The sequence below is a fragment of the Tachyglossus aculeatus genome, chromosome 18, assembly GCF_015852505.1.
Source record: "Tachyglossus aculeatus isolate mTacAcu1 chromosome 18, mTacAcu1.pri, whole genome shotgun sequence".
Taxonomy (NCBI): Eukaryota; Metazoa; Chordata; class Mammalia; order Monotremata; family Tachyglossidae; genus Tachyglossus; species Tachyglossus aculeatus.
Genome location: NC_052083.1, coordinates 32,210,332 through 32,223,729, shown reverse-complemented (window position 1 = coordinate 32,223,729; position 13,398 = coordinate 32,210,332). Strand labels below are relative to the sequence as shown.

The 13,398-nt window shown below is 46.3% G+C and overlaps 1 protein-coding gene and 1 long non-coding RNA gene across 3 annotated transcripts in view; one reads left to right on the top strand and one right to left on the bottom strand.

The window, feature by feature from the left end:
- Positions 1-5,590, top strand: part of SLC37A1 (solute carrier family 37 member 1) — a 90,001-nt gene extending 84,411 nt beyond the window's left edge. For both annotated transcript variants that reach the window (XM_038760372.1, XM_038760371.1), the window contains 3 exons: positions 782-879; positions 3,877-3,941; positions 4,499-5,590. In XM_038760372.1, coding sequence (XP_038616300.1) covers positions 782-879; positions 3,877-3,941; positions 4,499-4,514 — 179 coding nt within the window. In that variant the 3' untranslated portion in view covers positions 4,515-5,590. The remainder of the gene's footprint in view (positions 1-781; positions 880-3,876; positions 3,942-4,498) is intronic.
- Positions 2,971-9,097, bottom strand: LOC119940234. The gene is made up of 4 exons (XR_005454897.1): positions 8,882-9,097; positions 7,566-7,617; positions 4,480-4,594; positions 2,971-3,085 (listed from the first exon to the last, which is right to left on the bottom strand). It is a non-coding gene; the product is annotated as an uncharacterized LOC119940234 (long non-coding RNA).
- Between the last annotated feature and the right edge of the window lie 4,301 nt (positions 9,098-13,398).

The following is a 13,398-nucleotide window of genomic DNA, read 5'->3' as shown; positions in this document are numbered from 1 at the left end:
GGAGGACAAATGAGATAATGTCACATATTCCTTCATTCCTTCAATGTATTTATTGAGCACTTACTGTGTGCAGAGCACATATGCAAGCAGTCTGTGCTCTGAGGAGGGGAAGGTGCAATTAAGGTGTTGCATTTTACATTAAATATATTAATTAAAAACTGGGCACAAAAAGCACTTACCTCTTTAAGGCGTATGTAAAACAGGCTTAGAGCCTATATAAAATCATAACACCTTGACCTTGACTTAATTTGATCATTTGATCATTCTCTTCCTCGATCTTCTTAAGTCATGAGCCAAGTCCTCCGTGTTGGGATGGAAGAGTCTTTCCTGACTGATTTCTTTTGTTTAGTCTGACGGTTTGTTGAGGGGGATCATTCATGACCACAAATTAAACCCTGCAGGAACAAAGAAAGAGAAAAAGTTTGCTTTGAAATTCAAGCATCGTGGGTGGATTTCTTGCAACATGAAGTCACTTAGCTAATGTATTAATTGAATGTTTTAATGAGCCATAATTGGTTTTTGTTTAGCTGGAGGCCAAATTTTTCGCTTAGTGCATGGGGCCCTCTTGAATCATAAAATTGCCATCCGGCTTAAAGCTTTTCATCTGGTGCCCTCTGGAGTATGTGGTGCCAAAAATGTCCCTGAGTTTTGCACTGGGTACACATTTAACAATTCGTCCAGTTGTGAAGAGAGTGAATTCCAGAAGAGCCCAAGGAGGGTGGGTGTTTTAAGCGAGTGTTAGCTAAGAGAGCCGTCACTGTAAAATGGCCTTGTATTGCAGGTGCTGCCTTGGGTCCCCTGTTGGCCGGACTCATCTCTCCCTCAGGGTGGAACAACGTTTTTTACATGCTCATGGTGGCGGACGCTTGCGCCTTGCTGGTAAGTCCATCCTCACCTCTGTATCTGTTATATTGTACTCTCCCAAGCTCCTAGTACAGTGCTCTGCACACAGTAAGTGCTCAATACACACGATTGACTGACTACTAGAATGGCCCCCCGTGGGGTGCTGGGCGGAGCCTGAGGGAAGCCCGGTCTGATCTCATCCCCACATCCCAAGCACTTAGTACAGTGCTCTGCACACAGTAAGCACTCAGTAAATACGATTGAATGAATGAATGAAATCCCAGCCCTCTTCCTGCTCCGCCAAGACCTGCGCTCTGCAAGGAGCGCGACACCGCCATGGGGGCTAGAGCCAGCGCATCACTAGCTGGATGCAGGAGGAGGGAGGAAGGCGGCAGCGTAGGATCTGAACTCCATCCTTCTTTCTGCCCCTTCCATCACCTCCTGTTCTAGGCACAGCAGAAGGGTCAACCTTTCCACTGGGAAAGCCCCTTCCCAGACCTGCCTGGGGGTTTCTTGGGGGTGGCAGGGAGCATCTCTGGGGAGGCCAGGCTCAGTGGCATGTCTCCCCAGTTGGCTCTGTGGATTAGAAAGTTAGAATACCTGATTGGAGCTCGCAGCCATTCTGGAAAGTTCGGAGCATCCATCCTTAGAGGTGGTCATTCTAAATAGGGCAGGCCTGAAGAGGCAAAAAGCAGATATCTTTTCTCTCCTGCCTCAGCCAGATCTGCAGGGGAAACAGAAAGGTCTAAGAGCTCACGGAGTGAATTAACCTTGCCCTGGGGGCTCAATCCCTTTACTCCAATTCAGCTAGAACTCGGCCCGCTTAGTTTCCTTTTTCATGCATTCATTCATTGTCGTATTTATTGAGCGCTTACTGTGTGCAGAGCACTGTACTAAGCACTTGGGAAGTACACGTCGGCAACCTATAAAGACGGTTCCTACCCCACAACGGGCTCACAGTCTAGAAGGGGGGGACAGGCAACAGAACAAAACATGTAGACAGGTGTCAAACTCGTCAGAACAAATAGAATTGTAGCTATATGCACATCGTTAACTAAATGAATGGAATAGTAACCATGTACAAGTAAAATAAATGGAGTAGTAACTCTGTACAAATATATACAAGTAATGATGGCATTTATTAAGCGCTTACTATGTGCAAAGCACTGTTCTAAGCGCTGGGGAGGTTATAATAATAATAGTAATAATAATAATAATGGCATTATTTTCCCCATCTGTGGGGTCATCCCCAGCATGAGAGCAGAGACACCTCAGAAGAGTGGTGTCAGAGCAATAGAAAAGCCCGAGTAAAGTCGAGTGACTAAAACTGACCAGCCCCAGGAGGGGTCTGCCTCTTCCTTGTGAACATTAACCCTTGGGTGCAGTGCTCCCTGCTCTGCCAGGTTGTAAATGGTCACTCCAACTCTGTGACTCTGTTTAGGTGCTCTTCCCACTCCCACTCCCAGCATGCAGGGTGGGGAGAAGCTTGTATATATGTTTGTACATATTTTTTACTCTATTTATTTTACTTGTACATATCTTTTCTATTTATTTTATTTTGTTGGTATGTTTGGTTTTGTTCTCTGTCTCCCCCTTTTAGACTGTGAGCCCACTGTTGGGTAGGGACTGTCTCTATATGTTGCCAACTTGTACTTCCCAAGCGCTTAGTACAGTGCTGTGCACACAGTAAGCGCTCAATAAATACGATTGAGGGATCTGGCTTTCATTTGGCTTTCAGGGGTCCAAAATATCCATGTCATAGGGGCTGCCGTGGATCATAGCACCCTCTTGAGTTACAGACTGTGAGAACCAAGTAGTGTTTAAAATGGTTCAAAGAAGCAGGGGGCTTAATAGATGGATAGAGCACGGGACTGAGAGTCAGAAGGACCTGAGTCCTAAGCCTGTCTCTGCCACTTGTCAGCTGTGTGACCTTGGGCAAGTCACTTAACTTCTCTGTGCCTTTAAAACGGGGATTAAGACTGTGAGCCCCATGTGGGACGTGGACCGTGTCCCACCTGACTCGCTTGTATCTATCCCAGCGCTTAGTGCCTGGCATGTGGTAAGCGCTTAATACCTTTAAAAAGCAAAACAGAAGGCTACCTGTGGGTTTCCTTTGCCCACCTTAGAAAGCCGACTCCACAGCTTGGTAGACTTGGGGAACAGAGCCAGACACCAAGGCCACACAGGAGAACATTGGTCTCAGTCACAAAGCGCAATCCTAGGGAAGACTGTGTTTTTTACACTGGCAAATGAAAAGGAAAATTGGTTATATTTTTAAGTAAAACTTTAGTCATTGATTTTTGCCCTCATTTTTAGCTGCCAAAATGATTTTAATATTGCATTTAAGTGAAGAAGATTACACCGGGAGAGATGGGGGTATTTCAGGAGAGTTACAGTCCTGTTTTTAACCATTTTAACACCTTTCCAGGCCCTCAGAATCTTGACACTGTGAGTTATTTGCCTTGCCTTGGGCTGACGTGACCTCGACCCTCTGAAGATGCCGCTGACTGACATTATCCAGATGGGCATTTCCCGGTGGGCAAACTCCTGGCTCACTTATTACCTCCCACCCTCATCCTCACATGCTCTAGCAGACTTATTTCATTTTAAAGCATCATGTGGATTTTTGAGGGGGATCAGGAAACAAGGCTGAAAGTGAATCTGGAAGAAGAACTCCTTCTCAGGGTTCTCCCCTAATCAGGGTTAAAGCAGTTAAGGCTGCACCTGGAGAGGATGAAGCCAAGCAGAATTCCAAATGGGATTCTCTTACCAACTTGAGCTCCTCCTACTCCTCTTCCTAGAGACATTCCAGTCTGGGGTTCTATTCAAAAAAGAAACTGGCTTCCCATCATCTCCCAGGAACGAGCCCTTCTGTGAAGAGGCTAAAACTGACAACCGGAAATGTTTAATTAGGTCTAAACAGAGGACGGCCTAAATGCGGAATGATGTCATCTTATTGTAACGAGACCACAGCTTTTTAGCAGTTTTGTCTTTCTGCCTGTAGTAATGCCCCGGTTTTTGTTTTGGTTGCAGTTCTTATTACGTCTCATTCACAAGGAGCTCTGCTGTACAGGATCCAAGAATGTGGACCAAGTTCAGTAAGTCTGAAGTTCAGAGTCTTTGGGGGCTGGGGGCTGCTAGAATTAAATAAGTGATTTAAATACATCATTATGGCTTATCTGCCTTTTACACATTGCCTTTCCATTAGAAAAAAATTAATCAGTGGTTGGCTTCATGCCGCACGTCCCATCCACTCCCCTTTCTTCTGCTTCCTAATCAAATGGCTGGGCCCATTTGTGCTCATGGAAATCTGTCTTCAGCATCTGAACAAAAGATTCTAGAGGAAAATTGCCTCCTTTGTCATTGGCAGGCGACTACAGCTTTTGGCCAGAGATAGCAGCTGTCCCTCGCTTTCCGCCCCCAGCTTCAGCACTTAGGGAAAATGCTTTTTCAGTATTATGCTGCAGAAAGAAACACCTCGCCAGGGAGAGGCAGTTTCTGCTGAATGAAGCCTCAGCACAGCCTGTAATCCGAAAGTGCGTTTTGTGTCAAATTAAGGCGGGCTACTTTGTTTACCACCCCTGATTCTTCGATAAATCTGTACACACTCAATGCCCCCTCCACCCCCCGGCTCACCTCATTGGCTGTTTTGCAGGTTTAAAGAACACTGAGGGACCGATGCTCTGCACCCATCCTCCAAAAGGCTGAGTTTCTCTCTGAGTGCGTTTCCAGCAGCATTTTGCTCACCCACCTGGAGCAAACACAGAAGCCAACTTGAGCATCCCCACAACCCGTTTTGTCTCTCTCTGTCTCTCGTTTTGATTTGTTTGCACATAACAATCTCAGGACAGCAATTCTCAAAGAGTGGGCATTTGGGAAGCTGCTAACTGCCTTATCTAAGCTGAAAGAAATACGCCAAGTGCCTTGCAGGTCCGTTTTTGTCGAACTGCTCGACTCTCTATCGACGGGAACACCGATCGACTCGGCCTGGCTCTTTCTTAGATGAAGACAACTGTTCTCAGGTACTGCCCGGTGGCCGGACTGACACCTGGCTGTCTGCGGGCGCCAGATGTCTGCCTGACCCTTTCTGACCCGACCGGCTGGCTGTTAAGAGGTGGGATAGCTCGGCCGGCTGTTTACTCAGATGCCTTTGAGCCGGGAGAGGTTGTTGCTCTGAACACCCATCCTGGAGCAGTGATCTAACTTGGACCACAAAAAGTGAGTGAGTGTGTGTGTGTAACAAACACACACTCCCACGTGATTACCAACTCAGCCTCAAATAACGGTTGGACGGATGTGCCGTTGAACCGCTAAAAAGAGATTCCAGATCCTTCCACTGCCCTTTCCTGGCCGCAAACCAGTGCAGTTTTAGAGCAAATACAGCAATATAAGTAATACACGCTCCTCCAAGCTGTCCATTTGCACTGAGCTTTCCAGGAAGGTTGTTATAGGCCTTTACAGAACGACCCATCTCCAAAGTCAAGCTCTACGGAGTAAGATAGCTAAAATGGAAGGAAAGGGAATTTGGGAGGTAGTTTTTGGAGGCAGAGTTTGTTCAGTTTGTTTTTTTTTCTCGCCTCAAGATTTTTCACTTCACTGACATAGGCAGATGGTGGGGTAGATCTGTAGAGGTACAGCAACATGGTGAATGTTATTTATTTAAAAGAGATGTAATATGTTGAATATGAACGTTCAACAGATTGTAAGGTGACATTTTTGTAATTTATTAAACTTAAATGGTTTGTTCTCCGAGAGTTTGTTCCTCTTATTATTGCCTAAGTCAGGCACCGGTACTCGTTTTAAAAAGCCACCTGTGCTAACGGGAAAACATCAGTCCACCCAGGGAAGGGGCTGGTTCCACACATCTCTCGTACACTCGCTGCCTTTTTCATTGTACTGAGATCGATTGAAAAACGTTCTGTGTCATGTTTCATAGATCTAGTTTTCTCTAGGGTCAACGCATCTTATCGAGCGCTAGGGCCCTGGATGAATGAATGGGGGTTTAATCCATAGTGAAGGTTGCAGCTACAAACACAACTATCGGAATTGTTTGTAGTTCAGTAAATGGTGCTGCTTTAGCTATTTCCAAAACCTTTGTTCTCTCTAAAGTGGCATGCAGAAAGTATTCTGAAGCTTATGTGCATAGCCATAATTTATTTATATTATATTAATCATCATCATCAATCGTATTTATTGAGCACTTACTGTGTGCAGAGCACTGTACTAAGCGCTTGGGAAGTACAAATTGGCAACATATAGAGACAGTCCCTACCCAACAGTGGGCTCACAGTCTAAAAGGGGGAGACAGAGAACAAAACCAAACATACTAACAAAATAAAATAAGTTAATGTCTGTCTCCTGCATTTCTGTCGGTTGTATTGAACTCTCCCAAGTGCTCTGCACACAATCAGCACTCAATAAATTCCACCAAGTGATTTTCATTGGAATATTGTGGCCTCTCCTCTTCCAAGAGGGAAATGAGATGAACTGTAGCCTCAAATGGTTCTGGAGGCACCATTACAGGCATTGACAGGAAACTCAAGGAAAATGCCCAGGATGCAAAATAAGCAGGAGAGAACGGGAATTGGATGTCATGAGGCTAGCTTAGCCACATCTGGGGCTCTCTGTCTGACCCTTTTTCCACTTAAGTTGTGGGGGGGTGGGGGTGGGGTGTGTGTGTGTGTGTGTGTGGGTGTGTGTGTGTGTGAAATACATACATATTTATTACTCTATTTATCTTGTACATTTCTATCCTATTTATTTTATTGGTATGTTTGGTTCTGTTCTCTGTCTCCCCCTTTTAGACTGTGAGCCCACTGTTGGGTAGGGACTGTCTCTATGTGTTGCCAATTTGTACTTCCCAAGCGCTTAGTACAGTGCTCTGCACATAGTTAGCGCTCAATAAATACGATTGATTGATTGAGAGAGTGTGAGAGAGAGAGAGAGAAAAGGAGTGAGACACTAACAGTGCTTGGCACATTGTAAGCACTTCACAAATACCATCATTATTATTACCACTATCTCTTGGCCCCCCAGTTCTGCTTGTGAGAGAGAAAAGAAGAGTTGATGAGAATAACAAGAGAAAGAGATAATGAGAAGGAAAGAGAGGGCAAGAAAATCTATCAGTGGTGTTCATTGAGCCCCTACTGTGTGCAGAGCACTGTACTAAGTGCTTGGGAGAGTACACTACAACAGATTTTTGTAAACACATTCCCTGCCCACAAGAATGTGGGACTCACCATAAGCAGCATGGCCTAATGAATAGAGCACAGGCTTGGGAGTCAGAAGGACCTGGGTTCTAATCCCAGCTCCGCCACTTGTCAGCTTTGTGACTTTGGCAAGTCCCTTCACTTCTCTGTGCCTCAGCTCCCTTATCTGTAAAATGGGGATTAAGACTGTGAGCCCCACATGAGACAATCTGATACCCTTGCATCTAACCCAGCACTTAGAACAGTGCTCAGCACATAGTAAGCGCTTAACAAAAACCATCATTATTATTATTACCACTTGTCTGCGGTGTGACCCTGGGCAAGTTCCTTAACTTCTCTGTGCCTCAATGATCTCCTCTGTAAAATGGGGATTAAGACTGTGAGTCCTACGTGGGACAGGGACTGTGCCCAACCTGATTAACTTGTATCTACCCCAGCACTTAGTACAGTGCCTGGCACACTGTGAACACTTAACAAATACCATAAAAATAAAACAAATCAAACTAAGCTCACCTTCTGACGTACTTCAAAGCATCTCTGGCTTCCGCTGGCCCAAAGGGCAGGCCTGTGAGGTTGAACAAGAAATGATTCAGAGGATGAAAATGCTTGCTTGTCAATCAACAGTGTCATCACAGCCCACCAGTAAAATTGCTGAGCTCCCCCCCCCAGTTGCTGAGCTTAGTACAGTGCTCTGCACCCAGTAAGTGCTCAATAAATACAATTGATTGATTGATTGACTGAGCAGTGTGGCCTAGTAGAAAGAGCTTGGTCCTGGGCGGCAGAGCAGCTGGGTTCTAATCCCAGCCCTGCCACTTGCCTGCTGTCTGACCTTGGGCACATAACTTCACTTCTCCGTGCCTCAGTTACCGCCTCTGTAAAATGGGGTTTAAGACCGAGAGCCCTCTGAAACACAGGGACTGTGTCCAACCTGGTTATCTTGTATCTACCCTAGTACTGAGTTTAGGGCCCCACACATGGTAAATGCTTAACAAGGACCATTAAAAATAAAACAACAACAACAAAACCCAGCAGCACTGCTCCACCTGACCTGGGGAAAGGGGAATTGGAAAAAGCAGTCAGTCTGAGCCTCCACCCATAATATTCTTATCTGCAAGCATTCAGTCACAGGGTCCAAAGGGCAAAGCCTCAACCAGGATTAATGTAACGTACAAAAATGGGTTGGACCCACTGCAGTGAGTTGTGTGACCTTGGGCAAGTCATTTAAGTTATCTGTGCCTCAATCGCCTCACCTTTAAAAATGGGGTTAAATGCCTATTCCCCCCTCCTACCTAAACAGTGAGACAGGGACTCTATGAGCTGAATCATCTTCTACCTCAGTGCTTGACACACAGTAATCACTTAAATACCACAACCCAAGTAGCAGTAGGTAATCAGTGTTTTGGCCGCCATGTAAGCTAGAGGACTAAACCTTGTCTTTCGAGACGCCCTGCCCCAGTTAAGAAGATGAAAAGTCCCACTGAAATGGGAAGAATTAGAACAGCGCTTGGCACATAGTAAGCACTTAACAAATACCATCATTATTATTACAATGAAAGTGGAATTAGGTGCTGTAAGCTAGAGGACTAAACCTTGTCTTTCGAGACGCCCTGCCCCAGTTAAGAAGATGAAAAGTCCCACTGAAATGGGAAGAATTAGAACAGCGCTTGGCACATAGTAAGCACTTAACAAATACCAGCATTATTATTACAATGAGAGTGGAATTAGGTGCTCACTGGGAGGGTATGATAGGGAAAGTAATGTCGATGTGGAAATATCTAGGTTTGCACCTTCCCAGGGATTCATAAATCCTGGAGAAACTTTGTACTTACCCGAGAGAAGGGCCTTTTTCAGGGACTCAGTTTCCCCATCGGTGGCACTGTCAGGGCATGCCTTTCCCAGGGACAACTCTTCTGTTTCTTGTGCGGTCAATCAGTCCTGCATTTTGTATGTGGGCAGGGCCGGGGACTTGGCTGTGCTGCGAATTCCCCTCCTAACCTGCTGTCACAGCCGTGGAGAGCCGACTGGGTGACTCTGGAGTCCAGGCTGAAGCAAATCTGGAAAATAATCAAAGAGGAGCAAAAGGGTCAACCAAGTTAGGCAACCTGCACTACAGCCAAACCCCATTTTATTCAGTTATAGTCTACACAGGGAGATAGACATTAAAATAGTCTAGGGGGAGGGGAAATAGCAGAATATAAGGATGTGTCCGTGGTGTCGCTATTGGTCAGAAATGACTCGACGGCATAGTACAGTGCTCTGCACACAGTAAGTGCTCAATAAATACGATTGATTGATTGATTGATAAGGCAAGACAAGGATATATTCATAAGTGCAGTGGGACTGGGGGAAGTATCAAAGTGCTTAAAGGGTACTCAGCCAAGTGCATAGGTGACACCGAGCGGGGGTTGTGGGGCGGATGGGTAAATGGGCAAATGAGGGCTTAGTCAGGGAAAGCCTCTTGGAGAAGCTGTGATTTTAGGTGGGTTTCAAAGGTGGGAGAGTGGTGGACTATCGGCTACGAAGGAGGAGGGGCTGCCAGGCCCGAGGAAGGACGGATCCTGTGGGCTTTTCCCCGTCACCTTGTCATCTGCCTCCTCCATCACTGTCTGGAGTTGAAGTTTGATTTTGGATCATCTGATTTTTCTGGAGTTAGTTTTTGGTCATTATCTGACCATCCTTGGGGTTAACTTTGGGTTTTTGGGTGACGGGGGTTTGGACTCCCCATATTGGACGGTGTTCGATCAATGGAAGCAGCGTGGCTCAGTGGAAACAGCACAGGCTTGGAAGTCAGAGGTCACGGGTTCTAATCCCAGCTCTGCCACTCGTGAGCTGTGGGACTTCAGGCAAGTCACTTAACTTCTCTGTGTCTCAGTTCCCTCATCTGGAAAATGGGGATTAAGACTGTGAGCCCCACCTGGGACAACCTGATCACCTTGTAACCTCCCCAGCACTTAGAACAGTGCTTTGCATATAGTAAGCACTTAACAAATGTCATTAGTGTTATTATTATTGTTATTATTACATTCAGATATTCACCCTATCCACTAAGAAGAAACATTATTTTCTTCGGTTATGACGGCTTTCGAAAGCATCCACTAAAGTTGTTTTTTGTTCCTCCCCAGAATAACTCTAAACATTAGGTTAAACCTTGTCTGTATTTAAGAGCTACTTAGGACAAAAAGCACCCAGGAGGTAATGGCTGAAAATGTCACCAACTGAAGGCCATACAGGAAGAATTGAATTGATTTGGTCTGGAGAATGTAATAACAAAGCTCCAAATTAAATTCTGAGGCCTTTGGTTTCTTTCTAAACAAGGGCACAAGATAATTCCCCCCTTCTGAGAATTCAACAATTGGGATGTTTTCTCCTCCTTTACATTCGAGGAAGAAAGGTCAAGTGATGAGCTTTGGCCCTAGCCTTGGGAGGATGAAACTCAGGGTACAGATGAAGTGACCTCCTAAGGTGCCTTCCAGCCCCGTTGACCATGAAGTCTTTGAGACAGTGGTTCAGGAACTACATTTTGATTATGCAGATCCACCAGAGAACTCCCCACATTCAAATCCTACTTAAAATTCCAGCTCCTTCCCCGTTAATATCCCCGTACCCTGAGCCATGCCACTGACTTATTTAATCCCCTCCTCGGTGCATAAAAACGAGACCACACACTACACACACATAAATATGTATAAACGGGAACCTATGTATGTATAGGTTCTCTCTCCACCCCCCCATCTTACCTCCTTCCCTTCCCCACAGCACCTGTTTATATGTATATATGTTTGTACACATATTTGTTACTCTATTTATTTTACTTGTACCTATCTATTCTATTTATTTTATTTTGTTAGTATGTTTGGTTTTGTTCTCTGTCTCCCCCTTTTAGACTGTGAGCCCACTGTTGGGTAGGGACGGTCTCTATATGTTGCCAACTTGTACTTCCCAAGCACTTAGTACAGTGCTCTGCACACAGTAAGCGCTCAAGAAATACAATTGATGATGATGATGATGATGACATATAGGTTTCCATTTAGTTTGCCCACTTCAGTTGTTAACTATTTTTATGTTTCTCTCTCCCAGTAGAGTTCTGGGAGAGAACTCTGAGGCCAGGGAACCTGTCACTTCTTTACCACGCTCTTCCCAAGTGTCCAGTACACTGCACCACCAAGTCCTGCAAAAGCAGCACCTGACCTCTGACCTTTCCCACTGTCTCTCTTTGTACCTCTGTCTCTCCTCAGGAGAGCAGGTCGCTTTTCATCCCCCAGACCCCGTGATGCCAGTTAAGCGGCTGGACTTCTACAGTGGACTTCTACAGTTAAGCGGCTGGACTTCTACAGTGGTCCCTGGCTTTGGGTGGGGGCCTTGGGGCGAGGAGTTGGGATCTCCTCTCTCACGGCACCCATTTGGGAATCCGGCCAGCGAAGCCGGAGTCCTCAGTTAGGCAGAAGCAGCTACCTCAAGCCATTCTGCCTGGCCCAGAGCTCTCATTTTTCTTTCCGGGTCACCAGAGGACCTCTGAGATGGGACTGCGGGAGCCCCAGTGACCCGCCCGAACCGCTGGCAGGCGACCACCAGCTGACAGATGGAAGGAGCACTGCTAACCATGGCCTGGTGAGAAGCAGCGGGGTTCGGTGGAAAGAGCCCGGGCTTTGGAGTCGGAGGTCATGGGTTCAAATCCCAGCTCCGCCAACGGTCAGCTGTGACTGTCAGCTGTCAGCTGCGCCTCAGTGACCTCATCTGTAAAATGGGGATTAAGACTGTGAGCCCCCCGTGGGACAACCTAATCACCTTGTAACCTCCCCAGCGCTTAGAACAGTGCTTTGCACAGAGTAAGTCCTTAATAAATGCCATCATCATTATTATTATGATTATTATAAAACATGGGCCTGGGAGTCAGAAGGTCATGGGTTCTAATTCCTGCTCCGCCACTTTTCTGGGTGACCTGCGACAGAGAAGCAGCGTGGCTCTGTAGAAAGAGCCCGGGTTTAGGAGTCAGAGGCCATGGGTTCTAATCCCGGCGCTGCCATTTGTCTGCTGTGTGACTTTGGGCACGTCACTTCACGTCTCTGTGCGTCAGTTACCTCATCTGTAAAATGGGGATTAAGACTGTGAGCTCCATGTGGGACAACCTGATTACCTTGTATCCCCCCTCGTGCTTAGAACAGTGCTTGGCACGTAGTAAGCGCTAACAAATGCCATCATTATTATTATTATTATAAGGCACTTCTCTCTGCCTCGGTTACCTCATCTGTAAAATGGGGATGGAGAGTGTGAGCCCAGTGTGGGACAGGGACTGGGTCCAACCCGATTTGCTTGTATCCACCCCAGCGCTTAGTACAGTGCCTGGCACATAGTAAGCACGTAACAAATACCATTATTATCGCTATATTATTATTATCCAGCCTAACCAGTTGATAGACAGGGCACCAGAAATCAGCCCAAACAGCATTTAGGAGGAGAAAGCAAACTCTCAAAGGACCGTATCTAGGCAATCAATTAGTTTAGATGCACTTAATGTTTTCCCTCAAACCTTTCCTTCAGAACAGCACATTTTGCGGACGGGTGGCTGGCCAACTCTGCTCTCTCGGCCCCAAAACCTACACACTTCTGGCCACCTCCCTGTCCCCTTGGCCCCCTTTTATTATGTTCCACCTGCCTTCCCCCCTCGGCAGAAGTACACAACCAAGATGAGAAAGCTAGGGCTGGGGGAAAGATGGAATTACATTACAACTGTGTCCCCCTTTTAGGTCCCAAACTGCACTTTCTTAATCCTTTTAAAAACTTAAATACAAAACGATAATAATGGCACTTATTAATAATAATAATAATGGCATTTATTAAGTGCTTACTATGTACAAAGCACTGTTCTAAGCGCTAGGGAGGTTACAAGGTGATCAGGTTGTCCCACGGGGGGCTCACAGTCTTCATCCCCATTTTACAGATGGGGTAACTGAGGCCCAGAGAAGTGAAGTGACTCGCCCAAAGTCACACAGCTGACAAGTGGCGGAGCTGAGATTTGAACCCGTGACCTCTGACTCCAAAGCCCGGGCTCTTTCCACTGAGCCACGCTGCTTCTCAGTTTTCTTCCCCATTTTACAGATGAGGTAACTGGGGCACAGAGAAGTGAAATGACTCACCCAAGCATTAAGCATTTACTATGTGCCAAGTGCATTGGGCATGGTCCCTATTCCATAAGAAGCTCACCGTCTCAGAAAGCAGGAGGGCAGGGGATCTTATCCCAAGTTTCCAAAAGAGGAAACTGAGCCTCAGAGAGGTTCAGGGTCTTGCCCAAAATCACACATCCGGCAGGTGGCAGAGTCGGGATTAGAACTCGGGTCTCCCGACTCGC